This window comes from Oryza sativa, chromosome 10 (genome assembly GCF_034140825.1).
Source record: "Oryza sativa Japonica Group chromosome 10, ASM3414082v1".
Lineage (NCBI taxonomy): Eukaryota > Viridiplantae > Streptophyta > Magnoliopsida > Poales > Poaceae > Oryza > Oryza sativa.
Genome location: NC_089044.1, coordinates 11,261,605 through 11,288,587, shown reverse-complemented (window position 1 = coordinate 11,288,587; position 26,983 = coordinate 11,261,605). Strand labels below are relative to the sequence as shown.

General features: G+C 42.9%; 1 protein-coding gene and 1 long non-coding RNA gene across 2 annotated transcripts; one reads left to right on the top strand and one right to left on the bottom strand.

The window, feature by feature from the left end:
- Window positions 1-13,029: 13,029 nt before the first annotated feature.
- LOC136353742 (uncharacterized) lies at window positions 13,030-13,726 on the bottom strand. Its single transcript, XR_010737143.1, has 3 exons — window positions 13,596-13,726; window positions 13,409-13,438; window positions 13,030-13,313 (listed from the first exon to the last, which is right to left on the bottom strand). It is a non-coding gene; the product is annotated as an uncharacterized lncRNA (long non-coding RNA).
- A 992-nt stretch (window positions 13,727-14,718) lies between these two features.
- Window positions 14,719-17,695, top strand: LOC4348394 (uncharacterized). Its single transcript, XM_015758414.3, has 3 exons — window positions 14,719-15,195; window positions 15,294-15,430; window positions 17,216-17,695. Exons 1-3 carry the CDS (start codon window positions 14,874-14,876, stop codon window positions 17,411-17,413), a joined length of 657 nt encoding a protein of 218 aa, XP_015613900.2. The 5' UTR covers window positions 14,719-14,873; the 3' UTR covers window positions 17,414-17,695.
- Window positions 17,696-26,983: the final 9,288 nt, after the last annotated feature.

Here is a 26,983-nt window from a genome sequence, read left to right as displayed (position 1 = left end):
ATGAGGTACTAGATCCGCCCCTCCCATCACTGCTCCCGGAGGATCAGCCCACTTGTTTGATCGCTCCTTCCCTGGCGAGCGCTAGCAGCTCAATTGTTCGGCCGCCGCCACCCCCCGATCTCCGAACGACTGAGTTGCTGGCGCCTGTTAGGGAAGGAGCGGTCGGACAAGTGGGCAATTCATCGTAGGAGGTGGAGAGATAGAAGGGGGAGAGAGGTGAGGAAAAAGAAAAAAGAAGATTAGGATGACTGACATGTGGGGTTGTATTTATTTATTTTATCAATCATGAGCGCCACGTACGATGAAACAGTTATCCATACAGTTGAGAGACTCGATTTGCTTTGGTTTTTGAAGATGGAAGAGATGTTATACCTGGTATTGCTAGTGAGAGATGCGATTTATTCAGGGGCAAGAGTTAAGGGAGGTAAAATAGACTATTTATCCAACGGTGGAGCAGCCCACGGCCCACCGTTATATGATTTGTATCTCGTCCCAGTTGTGGACTTGTGGTCACTGGTCAGTGGTGGAGCACGCAGCTGGTGGAGGCGTGGAGCAGCTATACCGACGCATCGGTAGGATGGACCGATGGAGAGTAGAAAATCGTGATGAATCAGAGGGTGAGAAATTCAAAATTACTAGGTGAAAATAATGTACGATAACAATAACTAATGTATAAAATAGCTAGACAACATAAGAATATGTTAAAGTGGTTTACGATAATTTAAATTTAAATAGTATATAGAATAATGATTCAAATGTAAAAGTAAGGTGATATGACTTTATTAGAGAAGAAAAGTAGGGAGACAGTTTGAACCATAAATTAATTATCTATGAGCTAAAAACAATTGAGGTGATATGGCTTAATGAAAGAAGAAAAGGTATAGATAATTTGGACTATAGATTAATTATTTAAGCATTAAAAATAGTTGATATGATATGGCTTAATGAGAGAAGAGAGAAATATCATTAACTAATTGAGGATGAACTATATAGGTATATAGGATATTATTAAAATAATGAAGATATATATTGAAATATTTTGTGAATTATGTGAGATGATGATTTAACATGCTTGCATTATAAAGCTCTAAAATTTAAAAAATTATAAAATTATATATAATATAGCATGTTTGCATGATATTTAAATGTAATGATTGTCAATGGATATTGATGTGGCATGTTGTTAGTGGATGATGATATGACATCTTTACATGTTAAGCTTTAAGAGTTAGTGGGTTATAACTTTATAGTAAGAGAGGATTGGGTAGTATATTTTTTCTCTTTAACAAAGCAGGAGTATTGGTTCGATTAAATATATACTATCAAGAGATTTTTCTCTACTACTATTGTACAAGATATACTAGCTTATATTCTTAATATTTTTTAGTGATGTGGACTGCAAAAGAGTTTGCTATGCCTCTTCCAGAGAATTTGGAAGGTGTTAAGCTGATTTAATTTAATAATTAGAGTAGGCATTTCCTTCAAAAAAAAAAAGGAGGCATGCGTTGAAAGTTTCATGTTTAGAGAAATGAATAACGCAACCGAACATTCAATTCATTTTTTTTTCATAGAGAATGTATCCTATTACCAACGAATGACTGAAAATTAATTGCATAAGCTCTCTGTACATGATTGCAAATAATTATATTCATTTCAATCCTGCTGGCGGGTATGTTATTAGTATCACCCCAGCTGCCGTACGTTCAAGAGTCACAATCTGAACATATATAACATGGCAATTCAGTAGAATTAATTCCTTGCTCGAGTGACTCGAGGTACTTAAATAGGCAAAATGTCTGCATTCCTTTTCCTTAAAAAAGGAGTCAATAGAAGAGCTATGGTCTGTTTCTTTCGGCTTGAGATTATTATAATCTAGATTATTGAGTTAGATTACTATAAACTAGATTGTTATAATCTGTAGTAGAATAAGCGGTTAGTTGTTTCTTTCATAGATTATTACAGTCTAGATTATTTGGTTTGCAAGTCTAAAGAGAGAGTGGGGTGGCATGGTGGGTAATTTTTCATCCAATAATCTGGAAAAAGCTCATCTAAATGAGCTTATCAGATTATAATAAGCTGGGCTCTAGATTATAATAAACTACTTTAATAAGTTGTCTGTTTCTTTCAGCTTACTCCCAATAATCTAGATTATAATAATCATAAGCTGAAAGAAACAGCACCTAAGCACATCATGTAGCCAGGGGACGTTCGGTAGTGCTTTCCAGTTCTGCAGTAGCCACAGCATCAAAGAGGCCAGTTACTGTAATGCCGCGGCTGCAGCTAGGAGCCTAGGAGCGAGCTTGGCTTGCATAGGCTCAAACTCGGTACAAGCTTGAGCCAAGCCTTTAAAACTTTCGAGTTTTCAGATAGACTCAGTTCGATCTTGACTATCGAGCTTGATTTGTAAGTAGAAAAATATATATTTTAAGAATAATCTTTTAAAAAAAATAATTTCTAATTTATCATATTAATTTAAGAGGAAAAAATAAAATAAATATATGATGCTAATACAAAGTAATTTGTTGTATGGGATGCATACAAATAATAAATTTGATTCCTTAATTTATTAAATAACAACAGAAATCATATATTGTTAGGCATTAGAAGCTCAAACTTGGCTAGACAAAGCTCATGAGCTTTGCAAGAGGCTTGGGCTCGGCTAATCTGAGGCTCAAGCTAAGCTCGAATTGAGTTTAGGACAAGTCAAGCTAGAGTAGCCCATGAGTCTCATGTTTTTTTTTTCTTTGACAGCCCTAGCTGCAACACAGCCGCAGCAAGCTCTAACAAATCAAGAAGCAAGGTTGCAGTGTTCGTATGTGTGCTAGTCATCAGAGCATAATAAATACACCCTCCATTTTAGGCACTACCATCACTAATGCAAATACTAAGAAAAAAATTATCACCACCTCGATTGAATATTCTCGATGCAGGTAAATAATGTGATTGCAGGGTTTGATAGTAGAGCATTTAAAATAAAAACGAATTTACAGAAGAAGAGGTCATATTTCATGTATGTATGCATGCACTAAATATATTATGAGATATGGAGAAAAAATGGTTGCGCCGTATATTTTATGATAGAGTGAGTGTAGTTAGGGTGTGTTCAGAACTGCAGGTTTCTAATCTCTCTTTTTCTGCACATAAATTTTACAAACTATTAAGTTGTGTGTTTATCCAAAAACCTTTTATAGGAAAGTTATTTTAAAAAATCATTTTAATCTAATTTTATGTTTTTTAAATTAATATTTAATTAATCATGCGCTAATGAGTTAGGCTATTTTACTTGCGTGGAAGCCAACGACCTTTTTGCCAGTTGTGTCTAATCGGTAAAATACCAGTGTTGACATCCAAATTTGGTAGCAGGGATAAAATATAAGTTTGGCCACATTTGAAATATGGCCAAATTTATATTACCCGAGCCTTTTATATGGGGGTTTGACTAGCGGCATGAGGCTGGTCGGACCGGTGGCATAGGGGCGGTCCGACCGCAGTTACTTAGCAGGTCCAACTGGTGGCCTCTGAGTTCAATTAAGATAATTCATATGTTTCTTTGTATGAGCCCAAGAAATTTCTAACCTTAATAAGACGCGAAGAAGGCCTTGTGGATGCAAAACCAACCTCTTTATAAAGGCTATGGCTGATTCGATTCTAAACACCCTGACAACAACCCTAACAACAATCGAATTGTTCTTTTAATTCTACTTTTCAGCAATGTTTTCTACTTTACCTAGTTCATTCATCTTTGCCAATTTGCACCGTAAATCGTATGCCTTCACTGCGAGAGTGCAATACCCTTTGTAGGTTTGTTCTGTAAACCTTCCGATTCACTCACAAAACGGGTTTTTACCCCCATATCGATCTAAATCGACCTAGAGGCTGGTCTAATCTCAAAATCGGCTCCACTAGCTGATCGAATATTTTCTAAACCCATTTTGATCGAGAGATTTCTAGATCGAGGTGGTTGGTGACTCTATTAACACCACAAATTTTCAGCTGGGTCCGTGGTTGCCGAAAAGTTGCCAACATGATGAGTACATCCTCCACTATTACCCGCTGGCAAAGACGCAAAAGTCGAGCGGCGACTGTGTGAGCCTCTAAATAATCCCACATTTCTTAGCTTGGGAGGAGGAAGCCACCTTAAAAGGGAGAGCCACCATTCCCCTATTGTACTAGTCTTTTAGGGAGATTGGGTATTTCCCCTATTGGGTGTGCCAAAGAACTATTGGGGTTCAGGCAACCTTAATTTGTTGGGCCTCAGCCAACCCTAGCTGGACCGGATTGTTATCACAACAACCACATTATTAGAAGGTATAACTTTTTTTGTTTGTCTAAGCTATATAGATCCGAATCCACTAGAGAGGAGACCAAATTTATCAATACTGCCGTTGGATTTGGACCAATCTGAGGCATCCTTCTATTCCTACAGATGAGATCATGGCACCTCACCCTCTCCTAATTGACTCCCATGATCTGGTAAATTTGGAGGGAAAACACTTCTGTTTTTAGGTGTTGCCTCCATAACCAGGATTACTCCCGTCAACACAATCGAAAACATATAAATCCTCTTCTTTCCCAAACAACATATGTGAGATTCAAACCTAAGACTTCTCAACACATGCAAACCAATCTTACCTATAGACCACATGTTGATATATATGTCATCAGATGTTATTCTTTTAACTATTCTTGTCCAAATATGAAACTCAAGATGACATGAAATGAGAATGCTTTCAACTACAAAGTTGCAGATCTCATCGAGCTCTACCACTTTAGTGTAAGGTATGTCTCATCCAAGATCAGTTGAAAATTTCAAAAAATATTTTTGAAATAGAACACATCACTTATAACACATATTCAGGGATGAAAACAATTTTAAATGAAAATATTTTCAACTAGGTTATAGATCTCACCAAACCCTTTGACTTTGATATAGGCCATGTCTCCATTTGAGATCATTTGAAAAATTCGAAATTACGTTTTTCAAAATAGATATCACCACTTATAATGCATATTTGGGCATGTAAACTATCTCAAATTCAAATGTTGTCAGCACTTGCAAAATTACATTTTTCGAAATAGATGTCAGCACTTATAATGCATATTCGGGCATGTAAACTATCTCAAATTCAAATGTTGTCAGTTTTAAAGTTATAGATCTCATCGTGATCTACAACTTTGATATAGGGTATGTTTCTATCTGAGGTTGTTTGAAATTTCAAAAAATTGAATTTTTTTCTCATCTGTGACGGTTCGTAACTACGTTATCCGTGAAGGGTGGTAATTAAGATCTGTCACGGATGAGTGCTCTCATATTTGACGGGTCATCTCATTACATCCGTCACGGATGACATGCTATCCGTGACGGGGCATGGTTGTGACACGTTATAGGTCATCCATGACGTGATAGAATTACGACCCGACAAAGATGACCTTATATCAGTGACGGGTCATCCCTGATAGTCATCCGAAATGAGGTCGCATTAGCCCGACACAGATGTTTCGTCAAGGATGCCCGGATCTATACTAGTGTCACATCTTATCCTTTAAGTATGCCATACAATTAGATAGTGAAGAACGTATAACTAACATATTATGGGTTGATGCATAGATGCTAATAGACTATGCTTTATTTGGTGAGTATAGGCCTTCAGGAGTTTCCGTAGGATTTAAATACTTTCGAGAAGTTGTGATTGTTTTTTTGAGTTGCTCTGTTGTATGATCAAACTGCAGAGTCCCTCGAAAGGTTATTTGAAAATTTTCTAGCATTATATAATCAAAATCACCCAAAAATCATTTTTTACTAATCAGGACCTAAAATTGTGAAAGGCTATTGATCAGGTTTCTTATGAACACAACACACAGTTTGTGCACTTGCATATAAATCACAATGCAATAAAACATCCAGGCTAATGCGATTAGATGTGTTGTGTTTGTGCTATGCTACAATTATTTTGTATGCAATTAGATGCTATGCTATGCTACCTCTTTTCTCATGTAAAATTTATTTTCCCTCATCTCGAGTAAAACAATTGTGCATAGATGTGTTGAGTTGACCTTGGGTAAAGCCCTAAAGCTAAATATGTGGAGGTGAGACCTTTGTGAATTCAAGCAAGTTTCCAGTTCATTCTATGTATTTAGCCATAATTAATAATGGACAATTTGAGAGGAAAATATTTCTATGGAAACTAAAAGTGGCTCTTAAAACTTGTGTGGTATCTGCTCAAAGGAGTAATATTAACTAAAGATAATTTAGTGAGAAGAAATTGGAATGACAAAAAGAGATGTTATCTTTTATGAAGAATAAGATGATTTATCATTTATTCTTTCAGTGTCATTTTGCTAAATTTCTTTGGAAATCACTACATACTTCTTTTTGACAAAGATCCCATATTACTTCTCATATATCTGGAAATTAGCTTATGGATATTGATTAAAAAAACTAAGAAACTTATTTTAAATGGAGTATTTGCTATATATTAGGCTGGTTTTGATGAATCCTCATCTAAATCTTATGTGATAATTGTGCTTTTGATCTTATTCTGAAGTCTAACTACTAACTTGGCCCCTCTTTTCCAATTTTGCTCATTTGATCCTGCTTTTCAAAAACTGACCCACTTCTACCTGCATTGCTAGGAGTGTTATTAGAAAATGCATTTAGAGAATTAACAAGACCAAAATGCCCCCCGGAAATATATGTCAAACCTACATCAGTTTCATCACATACTTTAGTTAAATTCCATCGCATATTTTATGGGGACTAAGTGAAAAACCTGGGTCGAATAAACAAAAAAAAAGATTAGGATCAAATGGCAAGGGTATAAATGGTATTTTCCCCTTATATAACACCGTTAGTTATCTTCACGAAATAGGGTCGGACCTGATCTCCATTTTTGAAAAAGAGGGTCAATTGAGCAAGCTTTAAAAAACAGGGCCAAAATAATAGTTTGGCTTAAAAAAGGGTAACAACGCAATTGCCCCCAATGTTATATGCAGGCAATGTACCGGCCTCAGTTCTAGACATAAGTTGAAAGATGTGATGAGTACAATGAACTATTGGATGCTACGTGCCAAAATCTAGCTAGAGTCAACGGTTATGCAAATATTTGCTAACTTCGTGTGGAGATACAAATAGACTTGAATAAACGTTTACCTCCTTTAGTATTGGTGCTATGAGTGTTGCATCGTCATTTCCTGGGTTTTATATGTACTCTCTGTTGAGTGGAATTATATGGTGGTTGTAGCTTTGCAAAAGCTATAACTCATTTCCATTATCTTAAAAAAATATATATTCGACCAATTTACCCTGAGATGTAGCATCATTTTTTAAAAAATGTTACTATCTGAACTTTTGTACGTATGAATATGATTTTGTAGTAACACACAATACATCTTCAAGATTAAGTTGCTGAGACGACGTACATTACAAAACATCATAATTGATGCCGCAGGGACATACACCCATACAAAAATACAGTTCTTATATCTGAAAAGGGCTTCTCAACTTTCTTCAGTGAAAAGCAAGCAGGGTGTACTTGTCTATTTGGGCACCAACCCACATCATGCAATATGTGGGGGCGAAAGGCACTGGTGTCACGCCTCAATCTAATGTGTTGTTATATATCAACTAAGACATGTAAGTAGCTTAAACATCGTATATATATTTATGCTTTATTGCTTCCTTCTGTTCTCAGCTTTCTTTTCCTTTCCATTAATTCCATCTCTGTCATGCTTCGTCCGGACGGTGTGCCGTCCATTTCTTTTTATTTATGACAGTCTTTGCATTATTTATGCATTACCCAGATTTTTAGGTGATTTTCTGGTGGTTATTTTTTTGCTTGTACTGAACCGGTTTGGAGTGTTTCAAATCATACCAGCATTAAGTGGAACTTAGATTGGTCAAGCAATAGCAGGGAGTGAATGTGAATCATCGGACTTCCATTGTTGTGACCTGGTTATAGCCGACATTACCGTCGGCAAATTACCTGAATGCTGATGGTAAAAAGCCAAAGGTACACAGTACACTCTTGATCACATATTTCGATATCGCCGATGCACTACTACACGATTGATTTTTCCTAGACGCTGCCCCTTTAGTTTCCATGCGGTTCGTAAGTGGAACCGCACGGAAAAATATGGGACCGGCGTCGGGTTGTTGCCCGCACGGGAAACAAAATTGATTTTTCCCGTGCGGTCCTCTTAAATGAACTGCACGGAAAAATAAACCGATTTTTCCATACGGGCCTATTAAGAGAGCCGCACGCAAAAATAATCATTCCTCTTTTCCCTCCTACCCACTTCAAAATTTTCCCTTTTTCCACGCCTCGGTCCCCTCCCTCTCCTTTATTCTCTCACACATTAAGTGCTCTCTCTCTCCTATTCTCTCCTCATGCGTCACGCGCGCCTCTCCTATCCTCTCCTCACTCCTCTCTCCTCTCCTCCCGCGGCGACAGAGACGACGGCACGCGACGGGTGTAGGCGAGGGCGGCGGCCCGTGGCGACGGCGACGACGGCGCGTGGCGGGCGTAGGCGACGGCGGCTGCCCGCGGCGACGGGGACGATGGCGCGCAGCGGCAGCGCGGCGGCCGTGGAGGCGCAGGATACGGTGGGCGGTTGCGACGACGAGGTGGCGTGCGACGGCGGCGGCGCCTCCAACCGATGGAGGCCCCCCCCCACGCGGATCCGGTGGCGTGACGGTGGCGGCGGCCGCCCCCCGCATGGATCCGGCGGCGGTGCGGCCACCCCCCTGCGTGGATCCTGCGGCATCTGGCCCTGGTGGGGTCGGCCGAGTCCCAATAACTTAAGGTTCCCCGGACCGCAACAGTTCATAGGCACACCCACTCAGGGAAAGGCCTAATCTCACACCCACTCAGGGAAAGGCCCAATCTCCCTAAAAGACTAGTCCAACAAGGGAAGGGTGGCTCTCCCTTTTAAGGACTCCCTAAAAGACTAGTCCAATAGAGAAAGGGTGGCTCTCCCTTTTAAGGTGGTTTCCTCCTCCCAAGCTAAGCAAGGTGGGATTATTCAAAGGCTCACACGGTCGCCGCCCGACTTTGGCGTCTTTGCCAGCGGATAATAGTGGAGGATGTCCTCATCATTCCCACCCCCTTCACAAGGGCCCTGCTCTGATACCAAATGATAACAATTTGGCCCAGGTAGGGTCAGCCGAGGCCCAATAACTTAAGGTTGCCTGGACCCCAACAGTTCTTTAGGCACACCCACTAAGGGAAAGGCCCAATCTCCCTGAAAGACTAGTCCAATAGGGGAAGGGTGGCTCTCCCTTTTAAGGTGGCTTCCTCCTCCCAAGCTAAGCAAGGTGGGATTATTCAAAGTCTCACACGGTCGCCGCCCGACTTTGGCGTCTTTGCCAGCGGGCAATAGTAGAGGATGTCGTCATCACGCACGATCCGGTGACGGTGACGGGAGCGGGCGGCGGATCCGGCCACGGCGATGGCGACAAAGACGACGGTGACGGCGATGACGATGGGAAGGCGGTGACGGCTAGTGTTAGGGTTTCATTTTTTCATTTTTTTTTGATTTTTTATTTTTGCATGTGGGCGACAAAAGCACCAGCACGCGAAAATCCGATTTTCACGTGCAATTGCACCGCACGCACGCACGCACAGATAGCGATTTTCACAGACGAATTGCTCCAGACGGGCTGAAGCTCTGCACGTGAAAATATGTTCGACCGCACTTGAAAACATTTTGTGTAGTAGTGATGGTGACAAGGGTAAATTTTAGATTCTATTAGTAATTGGATATCGCACGAGTGCAAAGCATATATATAAGCAAACACCGGTAGAAGAATGGTCGATCTGCAACCTTTATCCTCAGCATATATAGAGGAAAGCATATTAAAATGTTGTGGGTGGTCTGAGGAAAAAAATCCTGAGGAAATATGAGATAAATGATTTTTTTCCTCTCACCACCCACAACATTTTAGATTAATTTAAAATTGTGGCACATTGAAATATTTTGGACTCAATGTTGTTGGTTTTTTTATTAAAATTGTGACCACTGTATTCTAAAGAGAACACCAGAGGATGCACATGACATGTTCTCCTTGCAAAAAAATGCTTATCTTCTTGAGAAAAGGTGCTATAGGTCACCTTCCCATATATTCTCTCTATTTTTAATATATGCCACCATTAACTTTGACGTGACGTTTGGTTATTCATCGTACTAAAAAATTTATATAAATGTTTTATTTTGTTGTAACTTGTTTTATAGAAACTCTAAACTTAATTAACTTATATTTTTATATATTTACATTAAAGTTTTAGAACGTTACATGAAAAGTTAATGGTACCATATAAAAAAACAGAGGTAGTACTTATATCGGATGGCAAGATAAAGAGCTAGCTAGCTAGATCTAACTACTAAGTGATGATATATTCCAACCAATTCCCAATGGACCAGGAAATGGATGCAGCTAGCCATTCTGACGCATCACCACGTACACCACAAACTCACATGAAGAGATCAGAAAAAATTGTGGCTGTTTTTGCTAGAGGGAAGGGTAGCTTCAGCATCCCAAAGCATAGCCCAACCGCTCTGCATGACCTCAAAGTGAAAGCAATAACACAACCAACATAAAGGAAAGAAAATGCAACTCATGTTTATCCGGAAGTGGTCGATCAAATGTCAAAGATATATATATATATATATATATATATATATATATATATATATATATATATATATATATATATATATATATATATATATATATATATATATATATATATATATATATATATATATATATATATATATATATATATATATATATATATATATATATATATATATATATATATATATATATATATATATATATATATATATATATATATATATAAAGTGCCTGTAATATCATGAATCGTCATATATTCAAATGGTACGATGTACCAGTTGTGAATTAATGATGAAGTATATATTAATTACAATTCGGTATCCATCGGCTAATAGGTTAAGTTGTTATTAATCCCATGACAGATCGAGTTGTTGTATGCTTGCTTTAATATTTTTATCCAAGATTAGTTTAGCCCCTCCAAGTACAAAGTACAGAGCAACGATACTACCCTTCAACAACGGAAATTATATAGTAGAAACATAAAAACTACTACCATAAGATAAAAAATACACGTCTGAGATTAATTTGTCCACATGACCATGAGTAAAATTAAAGTTTTACTAGGGGTAAAGTTTTACATATGGTGAGGTGGACAAATATCATATGTTCATTTTTATCATATAGCCGGTAGTTTATACGTTTCCAGTACATATTTTCGTATTTTGTAGTAGGTATAATTCTTCTGAAATCCGTATTGTAGGCATGTTGATTCAAGAGGGGTGTAATTAATAAATCTTCTTCCGTTGCTCATTTGCGATCTATTAGCTTAATTATATAATTGTCTAAGTTTTTTTTCTGGTATGTGAAACTACGGTAAATATCATCATTTTCCTTTTTCTTGATAATATGCCAAATAAACTTTTTCTTATTTATAAACAAAATTTTCCATAATGTCTATCTCCTAATTATTGGAGGTGGACTCTGAGGGCAGATATACCAACACATATTCAAGCCCTACATAGGACCAACTGGACGTCGTTTTGGCTTAGACAGTACAACACAAATCTTGGAGGAATTATCTTTTAGATCATGACAGGTTTCAACAATATCAAAGTGTCTCACGGATTTGGACCCTACTAGCTTGCAGGGTAAAATAAGACTAAATTTCATCATATAGGTAGACAAGACAAGAACTGGTGACTTAATTATTCGGTTAGCCAAACGTGTCACAACTAACGGCAAAGAAGTTCAGGCGGCTGTTCATGTTATTGTTTACTACTAACGGCAAAGAAGTTCAGAGTAGTATAATTGCTCGTAGCACACAGCCATACAAACACTAATCTACCCATGCTATTCTGGCTGCTATCTGCTCTGCATCCTCCTGCTTTATCCATTAGGTATTTATATTATTGTTGTTAGGCGTGGTAATTGATTACTAGTTAGTGTGAAAGTGGATGAAGTACGGTGCTCCTACCTGTCATGATGGGGTGCCAGATTTACTATTAGAGATATTTAGAGGAGCATATATATAAGTGTGTTAAAATTGAATCATTATACGAAATAGGATGTGTGCGTGCAGTTTGTCATGTAAAAATTTACTTGTAGTCATAGAACAGTAGAAGTATTTCTAAACTGTACATCGCGATAATTAAGTTGCATGGAGTACGTAGCATGTTCATCTCTAAAAAGCTTAAATTATGCTTAAGCTCGCAGTTAACAGATAAATCAATTGTACTAATTCGATATATCATATATATACACCTTACATGAGTGTACTGTTCAGGTACTAAGGTGCGCAAGAAGTGGAGGATTCGAATTTATTTCAAGGTAAACGGATCAGCGGTCCACTTGAAGTCTTTTATTGAACTAAGCCAATAGATGGATGGAATGGTCAGTTATGTACATCTTGTCGAAACAAAATACTCCCTCCGTATAGGAAAAAAACGTCGTTCTAGCCATAACCTCGTTTGCGATTTAAACGACGTTCTGAACCGCAGCAGGCTATGTGGACGGAATTACCCTTGTCTGTTCGATAGCCGCTCCCGCAATTAATCCGCAGCACGCCCGCGCTCGCCTCGTTTAATTCCTTAAGCGTCGCATGCAGGCATGCAGCACGCCGCTCAACCTCGCCGCTCACGCTCGCCGCCGCCGCTTGCGTCGCGCTCGCCGGCCCTGCTCTTGTCGCTCTCGCCGCCGCCGCCGCCGCCGCCGCCGCCGCTTTCGTCGCGCTCGCCGGCCGCACTCTCGTCACGCTCGCCGCCGCTGCTCTCGTCGCACTCGCCACCGCCGCCGCTTGCGTCGTGCTCGCCGGCCCCGCTCTCGTCGCTTACGTCGCGCTCACCGGCCGTGCTCTCTCACGCTCGACGCCGCCGCCGCCGCTCGCATTGTGCTCAAGATGCTTGACGAGAAGCGCGAACGTGAGCTCACTCCCAGGAAGGATGATGCCAAAGAAATGGTAAGATAACACAACTTAATAATCGCATTACAAGGATGTCTCTATTAATTGAGTGCGGAAGCTAACTAGCTTCATTCTAAATGTTCGATGCAGCAAGAGTAGCCTTGGCTTCATCTAGGAAAGATGGTTGACAAACTGATCTGCAACAACTCTTGTATCTTTCTTGCCTAGTTTCCTATTCTTGCTTCTAGCCAACAAAGCTTGATAAACTTGTTTTCTCACTTCTTCGGTCATGTCTTTCCTTCCTTCGATGGTTTACTTCAACGGGAGCCACGACATGTTCTAGCAAAAGGAAGAAAATCAAGTTCATTGATAGTACAAATAACCATGGCATGTTCTAGCAAAATCTAATTGTATCAAAAAGCAAGTTGGCTTACCAGCAAGGTGTTGTACATAATCGAAATCGACTGCACCAAATTCATTTAGTGGCAAGTTCAAATCAAAACCAGTTAAAAAAAAAGGAAAACAATGATATGAGAAACGATAGAGAAGAAGAGATAGTACAGTTGCCGTACAAACATGCACGAGAGAAGAAAAATCCTGTCAAACAGAGAAGAAAAGTACCATTGCCGTGCTCCAACGGAGGCTCGTTCAGATCAAAGGCAAACTCGCCATCGCCATCTTCGGCCATGTGTACTGCAATAGTGAGAGAAAGCTAGCTAGAAGCCTAGAACTAGAAGATGAGATGGCTCAGTACTCCAAACGTGAAAGCAAGTTAGCGTATATACGGGCAAGCAGTAACCCAAGCGTCGGCATTCTCAGCACGCGCGCGCGAAAAACTTACCACGGCATAGGCGCGCGAATAGCGGTAACGAGCGCCAGGCAAAAAAATTTAAGCATCACGCGCGGCAGTGAACCCAAACTAAAAAAGCAAAACAAAAAACGCGCCTAAACGCCACCTGCACGAGCGCCATGCAGTCAACCAAGTATCCAAGCCCGCCCAAATCAGTGCCATGCAAAACCAAGCAACCAGCTTGCCAGGATTCGAACCTGGGTCCTGCGGAATCCAGCCTCGGCGCACTAGCCACTTGAGTAAAGTGTTTTTCTCATATGGAAGGCTACGCGCAACCGTATTTAATAGGGGTAGACAGGGAAAAATACCTATAATTAATCACTTCTTGGTATGCTAAATGCTGTCCTAAACGTCATTTTTTACTAGTATGGAGGGAGTATGGTTGTGAACTTGTGATTCCTCTTAACATCAGTGAGGGCCTGCATATTTAAACAAAATATGGTTCCGAACTGGGGTAGTGCAGATCACATTTAGCGGTAAAACTTTCGGAATATTAGTTAATTGGTTCACTGACACTATACTAGTAATATTTTTGACAAACTTTGGAGATGTTTGGTAGCCTAATACCCAAAAAAGCGTGGGCAACTGGGGCATGTGCCACAGTTGATTTTTTCAGAACAACAAAAATATAATCCATTAAAACAGTCGCTAACGCTGTACATTTTAATTATTAGTGAAAACGAAATATACAATATTGTATACTGACATTAATGTTATTATCCCAATTAACAAAACACGAGACCACATTTTATACTGACACATGTGGCCTGTAGTAAGCCGAGCAGACCGAGCAAAGCGCCCCCACGTAAGCCGATTCGCGACGAGTTCATCACCGCGCCTCGGCACACGTGCCCCCACACCAATTAAAAGCTGCGCACGTCGGCCATCGTCGCCGTCGACCACCACCGAACCAAACCAAACCTCGCGCCATCGATCACCTCCACCTTCCATTAACTCAGCCGCCCCCCACCACGCCTCGCTCGATCGCTCGCCGCCGCCGCCGACGACGACCTTGCTCGCTTCTGCCGGCGGCGGAGGTAGTTGTTGAGATGGGGAACTGCCAGGCGGCCGACGCGGCGGCCGTCGTTATACAGCACCCGTCGTCGTCGTCGTCGTCGTCGTCGTTGTCCGGGAACGGAGGAGGCGGCGGCGGCGGCCGCGTCGAGCGCGCGTATGGCGCGGTCTCCGCGGCCGCCGTGATGGCCGCCAACCCCGGCCACTACGTCGCCGAGGTCGTTCGTCCCGTTGCCACCGCGCCGGCGGCGACGGCGGCGACGGCGTCGGCGCCTGCGGCGAGGCGGCGGCTGAAGCTGCTCCGGCCCGACGACACGCTAGTGCTCGGCGGCGTCTACCGCCTCGTCACCTTCGAAGGTGCGTCTACACTACAGCCTCTTCTTGCATGCGTCTCCCGCCGCCGGCGAGCTTGATACTCACACGGATGACGGATCAATGGCGATGATCATCTGCAGATGTGCTGAAGCAGTTCGTGTCGAAGCGGAACGCCACGATGAGCCGCGCCACGATCGCCACCGCTGCCGAGGACGACGATGGTCACCGGCGACAGGGTCACCGCGGCGGCGAGGCGGCAGCGGCGGCGCCAGCGAAGGTACGACCATATCCAAGCATTCCTACGTGTAGAGATGAGATGAGATGAGATGACGCGTATGGTGTACGAGTTCTTGGTCAGCCATTAATGGCGATTGGTGCGTCACAAGGAACAACCGAGACGAACGCTATAATTAGCGCGACTTGTTGGGAGCTGTACGAGCATTGGTTGCGAGCTTGGTGACGTGAGTTAATTAATTAATTAGCGAAACATTTCCATCGTTTTTTTTTAATTTCCCTTTTGAGGTAGACGACATGTCGGCATATGCATATCATCCTTCGTTTTTAGGTAGGACTGTAGCGTCCCGAAGTACTCAAATTAACCTACTACAGCGAACACTGCACATTTGAAAGTCAATATCAGAGCTTGATATATGTGTATGAAAAATAACAGCCAAAATAAATTGCATCTTGTTATATCAGGAAGACCGTAAAGTCAAAATGTAAAATTAAAAAGACAACAGATGAATAATTTTCTACAAGTTTTATTGTCGTGATATAGTATGAAGAATACATAATAAACAAATTCTAGGTTGATACATATATGCTAAGAATATAAAGCTTTTTAGTATCAGACACACTTATTGAAAAATCTGTTTTGGAATATAAGAATTTTTTTAGTGTTGGACATAGTCATTAAGAAAGTACGTGATCAACCTATAACATGTTTTTTTTTTAATTTCAATTATATAAAAGACCCATACTATTATACACGTACTCCACAGTAAACAATCGTTTAGGCTGAATTCGTTTTGAGGAGATGGGAACAAATCTCCTACGCACGGAAAACGGAGCGATCCATCAGTATGTGATTAATTAAATATTAGCTATCTTTTTGTAAAAATGGATCAATATGATTTTTTAAGCAACATTCATATAGAAATTATTTTGTAAAAAAAACGCACCATTTAGTAGTTTGAAAAGCGTGCGTGGAGAACACGGCGGGGAGGAGTTGGGAACATAGCCACTATATTATTGCATACACCACTTATTTTAATTATTAGTTCAGTTTATTTCTTGAAATATTTAATTTATTCCTATAATTAAATACTCCCTCTGTCCTATAATATAAGGGATTTTGAGTTTTTGCTTGCAAAGTTTGGCCACTCGTCTTATTCAAAGTTTTTTGAAATTATTATTTATTTTATTTGTGACTTACTTTATTATCTACAGTATTTTAAGCACAACTTTTTATTTTTTATATTTGTAAAAAAAAATTGAATAATACGAGTGGTTAAACGTTATAAGAAAAAAAACTCAAAATCCCTTATATTGTGGGACGGAGGGAGTAGATAATATGTAATCCGCTCAAGAAGCTATATCAAACTCAGCCGCTTTATATGCCTCCAAAATCAACATTAGTTTGTTTTACATGTTGAGTGGCCCAACATACATCTTACTTGTACTTTCATCATTGTTTTATGTATTAAAAAACCCCTAATAGATGATGGTTGGGAACCTACATAGGTAGCAAATTTTCTAACCGGTGCCCCGCTATGCGGCACTGATAACAAGCATCATGCACAATATATCATTTATCGTAAGACATATATGGGGTAGCAAATCGAGCATCATACGGCAAATCTCGACTTCTTTTCAATAGATAGAGAAGCACCAAAATTAAGTAGTAAATGAAAATCACAAACGAATCAACCACATCATACGAATGAACTGCAGACACACGTCACTAACCCAAAGTCAAATGTTAAACCATTAAATTATTACTACTAGCTAGCTCAGTACTCCACATGACACACACTAACAATCCTACTCAATGTATACACAGGTGGCGGCCCAGTCTCGTCAAGAGAATCCATCCAGCCCAAGCCCGACCGATGAGGCCCGGCCTGAGCCTGAACCCGAGCCCGAGCCCGATCTCGTAGCGACGGCCATGGCGCTCGGCGGGAGGATGAGCCTCTCCCGGCACGGGCAGTGGAGGCCGGCGCTGCCGAGCATCGCCGAAGGGAGCGTCCTGTGCTTTTAAGGGAGGGAGATGGCTGACCAAGTGACCATATGTTCAAAATATGTTACACTCTGATCTGCAGAGCTTGCTCACTGCAGCCGTGGGTTATATTAGCTGTCGTGTTATACGAGAGTCTCTGCATATATTTTTCTGCCCTGTTCTGTTTGAATTTGAATCGGAGTTTGTCAGTTTGAATTAGTCATGGCATACGTAGGAGATAATTGTTTTTTTGTGACGGTACGTTTAACACACATGTATGGACCTACTTCTTGACTTGTAATTTTATTTTATTTTGTCGTCACCCATCGATCTGTGCCTAATCTCGTCGCAGAATATGTAGCTCAATGATGGGCTGATCTGTAATTTATGGGTATGTTCGATAGGCTATTGCTGCAGCATTCTAGGCTGTGCTGCAAGTTTTGCCTTGGGATAGCAACGGGGCGGGTTTGGGGCTGGGTTGGCTTGGAACAGCCCCGTCCCCGACCCCCGAACTCTCCACCCGCCCCCGCCCCCGCCCCCGCCCCCGCCCCTGCCCCCAGCCTCTCTAGGCCTCACAACCCGACCGGGGCTCCGCATTGAGTAACAACTCCATCCAGTCGTCTGTGCACCGCTGCCATCTCTCTGCACGCCGCCGTCGCCGTGCCTGTGCGCCTATGTGCAGCCGCCGCGCCTGGGGCCCACCGTCGTGCCTTTGCACTGCGCCGTGCGTTGCCCGTGCACCGTCCCGCATGCTGCCGCCGGAGGAGAGGGGCATGCGACCGGAGTCCAGAGGGGAAAGGAGGGGAGGGGACTGTGAAGAGGGCAACCAGAGGGAGAGGGGACTGGGGAGAGCGGTGAGTCGGCGAGATCCGAACTTCAGATTCGAAGTCTGCGCGTGAGCGCCGAGCGCGTATGCGGCTGTGTACGGCGCGCCTGTGCTGTGCGGCGGCGTGGTGGGTGGTGGGAGGGGAGGTCTGGTTGGGGTAGGTTAGGTTTTTTTTTCCTTAAATATGTTGATTCTAGTGGGCTTCTTGGGCCTGTATTCCTGTAATGGGCTACATTTTAAGAGTTAATATACCTCTCCAGAGGCCCACGGGGTCACCCACGGGTGGAATGTTCTCCCCATCCCCTCACCCGCAAAATGCGGGGCCCCTGCCCCGATGGACCCGCGGGGCAGAAATGTCACCCGCCCCCGCCTCCGTAGGGGTGGGTCCTCGGAGGGAACCCGCCCTGTGAAGAAAATTGCCATCCCTGGTTTAGCCATTCGGCTTCAGGAAACAGCTGCTAGCTACTGGATGGCTGTATAGTAACTCCTATAGTGGCTGGCTAGCTGGCTACAGCGTAGCCGTAAGGCTGCTGCAGCTAGATCTTTAGAACAAAGGGTTATGGATTTTCTACATCTAGTTACTAAGCCATCCATCATTTGCACGTGACTTAAATAGTTACAGAAAAAATTAAAAATTTAATAACATTAATTGAGATGATCCATAACTAGAGAAACAAAAATAATAAAATCGGGTAAATAGTACTTGTAAAGTTGCTACCCACTAATACTCCTAAAACACAACCTGTAAATATGCCACGTCATCACGTACTAGCAACTATTACTCTAAAGCATTACATGATTAATGCTGATCACAATTAGAACCAACTGTAACTTTCTTACTCCTTTCCATCCCACCCACTGAGGCATGCACATGTTTTAAGGTTTAAGTCCTTAAATATTTAACCAATAAATAGTGTGGAGATTATGGGTATCCCATACCCACACGGCATGGTTATCCGACTAGTCATAGGGGATAGCTTATATCTATGGAATATGTAACAGATCATGACTTGGATATTACGTTTCCTTTTATATTATGGAGCGGCCTAAAGTCCTGATTTGATAATATTGTACAATAGATTTAGGAAACCGATACCGTATTGGTTAAGATTTCTATCTTGTAATCCTGCCCCCCCATCCTATATAAGGTGGGCAGGAGGCCCTCTAGGGGGCATGAGCACAACTAGATCGTCAGATCTATACTACACCCGGCGGATTCAAATCCCCAAACAGGAGTAAGGTATTACCTCTCATTGAGAGGGCCTGAACCTGTCTAAATCCTTGTCTCTGCATCCATCCACTTTTAGGTCTCGTGCACTACCCCTTTTATTATTGCCGAATTCATGTTTCGACAGTTGGCGCGCTAGGTAGGGGTGCGTCGAGTTTCCCGTCGAAAAGTGTGATGGAATCAATTTCTCCGGTATCATATTTGTTCAAGCAGCCTAGATTCTACCGCTGCTGGCATCATCTTCTATCTAATCAATCTACGAAGAGATATTGGGTTTGTCGTTCCAATTTAACTCTCAATAGATTAATTTTTAATTATAGATTGATCTACGTACTCGGGTATTATTTTTGTTACCAGTGTCGTCGTCGTTGCCGAGCAACAATATCAGCCTCCTCCCAGTGCAAATCCGAGCCCACACAGTGCGAGTTCGGATCTACGCCTACACCGGGAACCACTCGGCGACCACGTGACATGCTAAAGCTCGTAGGCCTGGATCGGTTGCTGCCTTGCTGCTACCTGCAACTCAGTACACAGGAGATTTGGCCATGCTGCATGCCGAGCGAGAAAGCACATGCCTGCATGTTGCCTTTTGCATGTCACCTGATGATTGTTCTCGCCGGGATTCGTGCCGTATATTGGCCTGAGTGCACATCTCCTGACCGTTTCATAATTTTCCATATTTAGATTGATTTCTAATCTCAAATTAATCTCTCGTTGTTTTTTTTTGTTGTTGTTCGCATATAATTACGCGGCACTATTGAGGCGATTAATGCTGGTCATGGACTCGAGGCGTCTCAGCTTTCCGGTCGATCAGCCGCGAGTCCATTCCGCCGGCTTGTCGTCGCCACCGCCATTGCTGATAGCAACAACGACTTCACCGCCGGCTTGCCTCCGTCGCCGCCGATTGGTGTCTCCGCCTACACGGCTAGCCTGTTATGCCGCCGTCGTTGGGCGTCTACGGCTTCACCGCCGGCTCGCTTTCGTCGCCGCCGACTGGTGTCACCGCCTGCACGGGTGGCCTATTATGCCGCTGTTGTTGGGCGTCTACAACTTCATTGCCGGCCTGCCTCCGTCGCCGCCGACTAGTGTCCTCGCCTATATGGTTGGTTGGTCACACCACCGTTTATGGGCGTCCGCGTCTTCACCGACCGACTGGCCTTCGCCGCCGCCGACTGGTGTCTCTGCCTACATGGCTAGCCTATTATGCCGCCGTTGGTGGGCATCTTCGCTTTCACCGTCGACCGCCTTCGTCGCCGCCGACTAGTGTCTTCATTGTTATTGATGGACGACTTTCTTCCCACATTGGCCACCTCTGCCATCACCAAGGGGAATATTACAAAGCTAAGTCATCATTAATTTTCTTTATATGATATTTTCCTTTCCTTCTGCCTCACTACATCAACTGTTTCGCCGTTGACTAGTGAGTCGGGGGCTACAGATGTTATGTAATATTTTTAAACAATTTTCATAATATCTATCTTGATTGCTTGTGAAATAATCCGAGTAACAATAAAGTTCCTATCGAGTTATGGAGTTCTATCTTCCTATGCTTTTCGTTTGGTTTGCCGATGGATAGTTGTTTTTGGGCCGATTCCTAGCACCCGGGGGCTCGTTGGATGGACCGAGTAACGCAAGGTGCTAAGTATTATTCGGAATAAATCAAAAGCATAGAGATAAGATAAATTTATTTTCTTCTCTTAACAATTGCAAAAGTACTCGAGTAGTAAATTCAGATTCGTGAAACTTTTGTTCCATTATTGACGAACTCATGTCACTCATATGCATGTTTGGGAAGTGCCTAGGCTGACTCCCGGTGCTTGGGGGCAATGACTAGTCGGACAGAGCGTTTAAACGTAATGAGTCATCTGCTCGGGGAAATCAAAATTGACAAGAGAAGAAAAACATATTCACAAACGTTTTAAAATGTTTGAATTTTCCTCGAGTATTATATTTATATCAGATACTACTCATCCTATATGTTTGTTCTGTAGGATCCAGATCCTGATAGGCACAAAAGGGATTCATGGCTTTAAGCTTATCTCTTACGCTCTAGGAATGGATCAGTCAGAACATCACCACCGGCTTGCCGTCGTCGCCGCCGACTGGTGTTTCCGCCTGCACGGCTGGCCTGTCATGCCGCCATTGTTGGGCGTCTACGTCTTCACCGACCGGCTTGCCCTCGTCCGCCGCCGACTGGTGTTTCCGCCTGCACGGCTGGCCTATTATGCCGCCGTTGTTGGGCGTCTACGTCTTCACCGACCGGCCGCCTCGTCCGCCGCCGACTGGTGTTTCTGCCGCACGGCTGGCCTATTATGCCGCCGTTGTTGGGCGTCTACGACTTCACCGACCGGCCGCCTCGTCCGCCGCCGACTGGTGTTTCCGCCTGCACGACTGGCCTATTATGCCGCCTTTGTTGGGCGTCTACCTCTTCACCGACTGGCCGCCTCGTCCGCCGCCAACTGGTGTTTCCGCCTGCACGGCTGGCCTATTATGACGCCAACTGATGCTACCTTCTTCACGGCCGGCTACGTCGCCGTCACCGCTAATAGGCGTCATCATCTTCAACGCAAGCTGTCTACGTCTGCTGCCGACTAGTTTATTCACTTCCATGGCTACATGATTCTACCAGTGTTGATTGGCCTTATCTTGTTCACCGCCGGTCATCTCGTCTGCTGTTGACTAGTGCCCTCGCCTCTATGTCCGGTTTATACCACTACCACTACTGATGGACATCATCGTCTTCCGTCGCCGACTGGTGCTTTTATCTTCACAACTGCGCGTCTTCACCACCGGTTTGCTTCTGTTGCCGCCGACTCGTGTTCACTTCATCACAGCTATGCAACTTTGTCACCATGGTGAAGCGACTTCATCTATATTATCTTCGGCACCGGCAAACCTAATTGCCGCTACTTCGCAAGTTTTGCTACTTCACCAACCACGACGTCTACAAGAGCTTCGACATCTCGGCATGCACTTCCATATTCGATGTCGTGTTATTCTACTACAACAAGTGGTGTTCCAATCTTCAATATTTCTACTCGGACATCTTCAAACGTATCTTCACTCAACTGATGGCTACTCGATGACATGAAGCTACAGTTCTCGACTCTATGTTCAGTTGTTTCTCAACTAACCAAAGAGTCGGGGGCTACACAAATACCAGACTCAAAATTTGACAAGCTTTATGTCAAGACAAAGCAATCAATCAGCCAATGAGTTCTATAGAATCTACCTCGGGAGTCATCAGTTTCGTCTTCGCTTCAGAGCAGACGTTCTACTTCAGCAACATCAATTATCTTTATAAATCAAGTTTGATGGATTATTGTCACTGACATCATCATCAGCACATCTACTTCATCGGTCCTGACGTCTCCGCCGTTGCTAATGGGTGACTACGTCTTTGCCTCCGGTTGCTTCCGACATTGCCGACTTGTTATTTCGCCTTCACGGTTGATCTATTATTGCCGATGAGCGTCTTCGTCATTATCATCGGCTGCTACACCGCTATTGACTGGATTACCGACATCGTCATCTTCATCATCTTCATCAACATCCTGTCAAGCCTCTTCAACATAGCCCACTCTACTACTATTGATGGGCAACTTCGTCATCATATTTAATCATCTCTATTGCCGCTAATCATCATTATCGTCGGATGCGTTTGCCATCGCCGACTATTTTCTTCATCTTCACTGCTAGTTGATCTGACTGCTGTCGACTGGTTTCTTCGCTTCCATGCCGATTGCATCAGCTATCACTGATGGACAATTTCAACTACTCCAAAAGGATAAGCTATATGCTCAGGGGCTTACGAGCTCAAGCACAAGGATCATACCTTTAAGCCGGATTGTGTTCTAGATACAGGCAACATGCACTCGTAGTCCTGAGATTATTTTCTATGTTCGAAGACTGGACCAATCATTATTCCCCATAAGCCCGTAAGGGCTATCAACCGAATACTTGCGCCAGTCGGGATTCAATTTTTATATCTATTTTGGAGTATCCTATAAGGGATAATCACTCAGATCAGAAGCTATTCATATGAGCTATACTTGGTCTATATCACCCGGAAGATTTATTATTCGGGAGCATGTTACATGCGTCATCCTTTAAAGGGTGTCGAAGGCATATTTTTTGGCCTAAGCCTAATATGTCTGCAGCCTATATTTTCAGGTGTGGCCTGTCACGTTCTTTTAGGGACTTAGGCACTTTTTGCTTAGGCCAAAATGCACGTGATCAAGTGCCCAATACCTTAAAATCCTTTTATACCGCAGTTACTCAACTTTTTAGGAGTTGGTACAATGCATCTTAAAAGGTGTCAAACAGTAAAGCTTTATATAGCTGTCCCGCTGACTTTTTTATATAGTCATGGCGCTGTTTGGGTTTATCAAGCAATTGATTGAATACAATATCATTGCTTTTTGCAATGTAAGTGTACACTTTTATTGACCAATATTATGGTTTAGGCTGATTATATACTGTGGTCATTTTCCAGGCGGTTGGTAAATCCTTTATGAGTTTATTTACTCGGATGTTACACCACATATGCCATATATTTTCAGGTGTGGTGAAACCATGTGTCTTTTAGGGACTTAAGCACATCTGTTAAAGCAGTGTGCGCATGGCGTATGCCCAATACTTTAAAAAATTCTTTATTCACGTCATACAAGGTTCTTTATAGCTATTTTTGCTATGTGAATTTTTAATGATGTAGTCAACTTTATGTTGTACACATCATGTTTTACAAAGCAGTCGGTATATCACTTGGATTATATTATTCAGGGATTCACAATGCACATGCTATATATTAATATCAAGTCGCTTGGTTGACTACAATTATCGAAACCACTTTGTTGGTTGGATTATTTATTCCTTAACTGTATGCTTGGTTTGTTCAGTTAACCACATTGTCGGGGGCGACACCTATTAGGTGCATCTGGTCGATGCACCTGACTTTATTTTTCAGCCCTCCACAATCTTCAGATTTGGTAAAAGTACTCGGGAGACCATGGCAAAGATGATTGAAGCACTCGGCTTTGGAGTAATCTAATTCGAGAGAAGATTATCTTTTCGACTGTGAAGGTCTCAGGGGCTACTGTGGAGATTATGGATACCCCATACCCACACGGCAAGGTTATCCGACTAGTCATAGGGGATAGCTTATATCTATGGAATATGTAACAGATCATGACTTGGGTATTACGTTTCCTTTTATATTATGGAGCGGCCTAAAGTCCTGATTTGATAATATTGTAAAATAGATTTAGGAAACCGATACCGTCTTGGTTAAGGTTTCTATCTTGTAATCCTGCCCCCCATCCTATATAAGGTGGGCAGGAGGCCCTCTAGGGGGCATGAGCACAACTAGATCGTCAGATCTATACTACACTCGGCGGATTCAAATCCCCAAACAGGAATAGGGTATTATCTCTCATTGAGAGGGCCTGAACCTGTCTAAATCCTTGTCTCTGCATCCATCCACTTTTAGGTCTCGTGCGCTACCCCTTTTATTATTGCCGAATTTATGTTTCGACAAATAGTTTATTATAAATTGGATTTTATTTCATGAAAATAATATCATCCGATTCTCATTTAAATTTACTTTCATATGATTTTCATTTTGTTGCTATAAACATTGTAGTATATAAAAAATTATAAGTCAAAGAAAGTCTTAAAGATCGTGCCAAGTTTGACCGCGTCTTAGTGAGTGGGATGAAGGGAGTAATAAATTAGTAAATAATAATTAGTCAACTTGAAAATTTTAAATTTATAGTTGAAAGTTTCAAAATTTGTAATTGAAAGTTTTGAATTTTAGAATTGAAAGTTTCAAAATTTGAGTTGAAGGTACAAAAATCTATCCACAAATAACTTCAAAATAAAAATTTTAATTAACATCAAATTCGCAAAATGGAAAAAATATTTTGAATAAATAGTTGCCTACTAATTGGCCCACAAAGAGCTGGCCCAAGAAAGCAACAACGTGCTGCTGTGCCTGTGCTAGCCCACACGCACGCAATGTTGACATAGTGCGCGGAATAAGTCTATTTTGCCTCTCTCATCTATTACCCCTGATTGAAGCGCATCCTTCAACTACAAAATGGCTCCCCCATCTTTGAAAACCGGTGCAAATCGACTATTAATTTCAGTGGTTTGGGAAGTGGTTTATGTAGGCGAGGCCCACATATCAATGAGGTATGACAAAAGATATGTGGTTGCCCTTTTATGTCAATTCCTTTTCTTCTTCCCCACCTCTCCGTCTTTCTTGTCTCTCCTTGAAAGCAGCAGCTGAGGTGAGAAAACGACTACGTGGACCATCTCACGAAGTTCTCAAGCGCTGAGAAGACCACCGGAGGCAGCACAGCAAGAACCCGTCGATAGCGGCACAGCCGTCGGAATCCAAAAGGAGCGTATCCCTCGCCACTGCACTAGAAGTTGGAGCACCTCTATTGCCCTATCCTCCCCTCCTTCTCATCCCCGCTCCTCTCCTCCTCAAACAAGACCCATCCTCATCCATCTTCTCATGCCTCACCACCGCCAGCCTCGCCACTTCCTAGGGATGAGCCCGTGCGTTGTGCTGGCTTAATATTTAGTTTTCGACGTTTGTATCGGAGGGTGCCGTACCAATATTTCTGAAAATTTGAAAAAATTTTGGTCAAATTTAAATAAAATATTACAAAATTCATAAAAAAGAAAAAAATAAAAAAATTGATTGAAATAATATCATATCGGGAGGGGGGGGTCTGATAGAACTGAAATTTCATTATGAAATTTTGAATCCTAGCGTTGCCTGGAGAGGGGTCACCGCTCGCTAGAGGGATCTAGCCTCATGCACCGTGCCGTGCCGACTTGCCAATATAGTTGGCCATGTGGGCCGCCCGGCACGGCACGGCCCAGGCCCGGCCGTGCCTGGGCCAAGGCTTGTCGGGCCGGCACGGCCCGCCCGACGCACCGGGCCGTGCCGTGCCAGCCCACGTGCCGCACTCACGGCCCAAGCACGGCCCAACACGCCTCGGGCCGTGCCGGGCCGGCCCGAAGGCACGATGGGCCGTCGTGCTTTTCCTCAGAATAAGTCTAAATTTCCTCCCTCCTATTGGGCTGTGACATATGTACAGCTACAAAAAGTCTATTTTACCTCCCTCTTCTTTGGGCTGGGTATATAAATAGCTAAAATAAGTCTATTTAAGGTCCCTATTCTTTAGACAGTTACATTTATATGTCTATTTTTAGTCCCCATACTTTATGTACCGGGCCTGGCCTGCCGGCCCATCGTGCCGGGCCGGCCCGACCGTGCCGGGCCAGCCCAGCGTGCCGGTGGGGAGGCCCAGGCACGGCCCGACGGTCGGGCCGGGCCAGCACGGGCCCGACCCAAGTCGGGCCGTGCCGTGCTTGGGCCGGGCCAAAAAGGCGTGCCGTGGGCCGGGCCTTCGGGCCTCGGGCCTTATGGCCAACTATACTTGCCAACCACCACTGACTTGTCCAGCTCGTCCGCCTACATGCTGCCTCCACCAGTCTGCTCCCACGCGGCTCCACTTTCGCCGCTGTCTGTGGTGCCGATGCG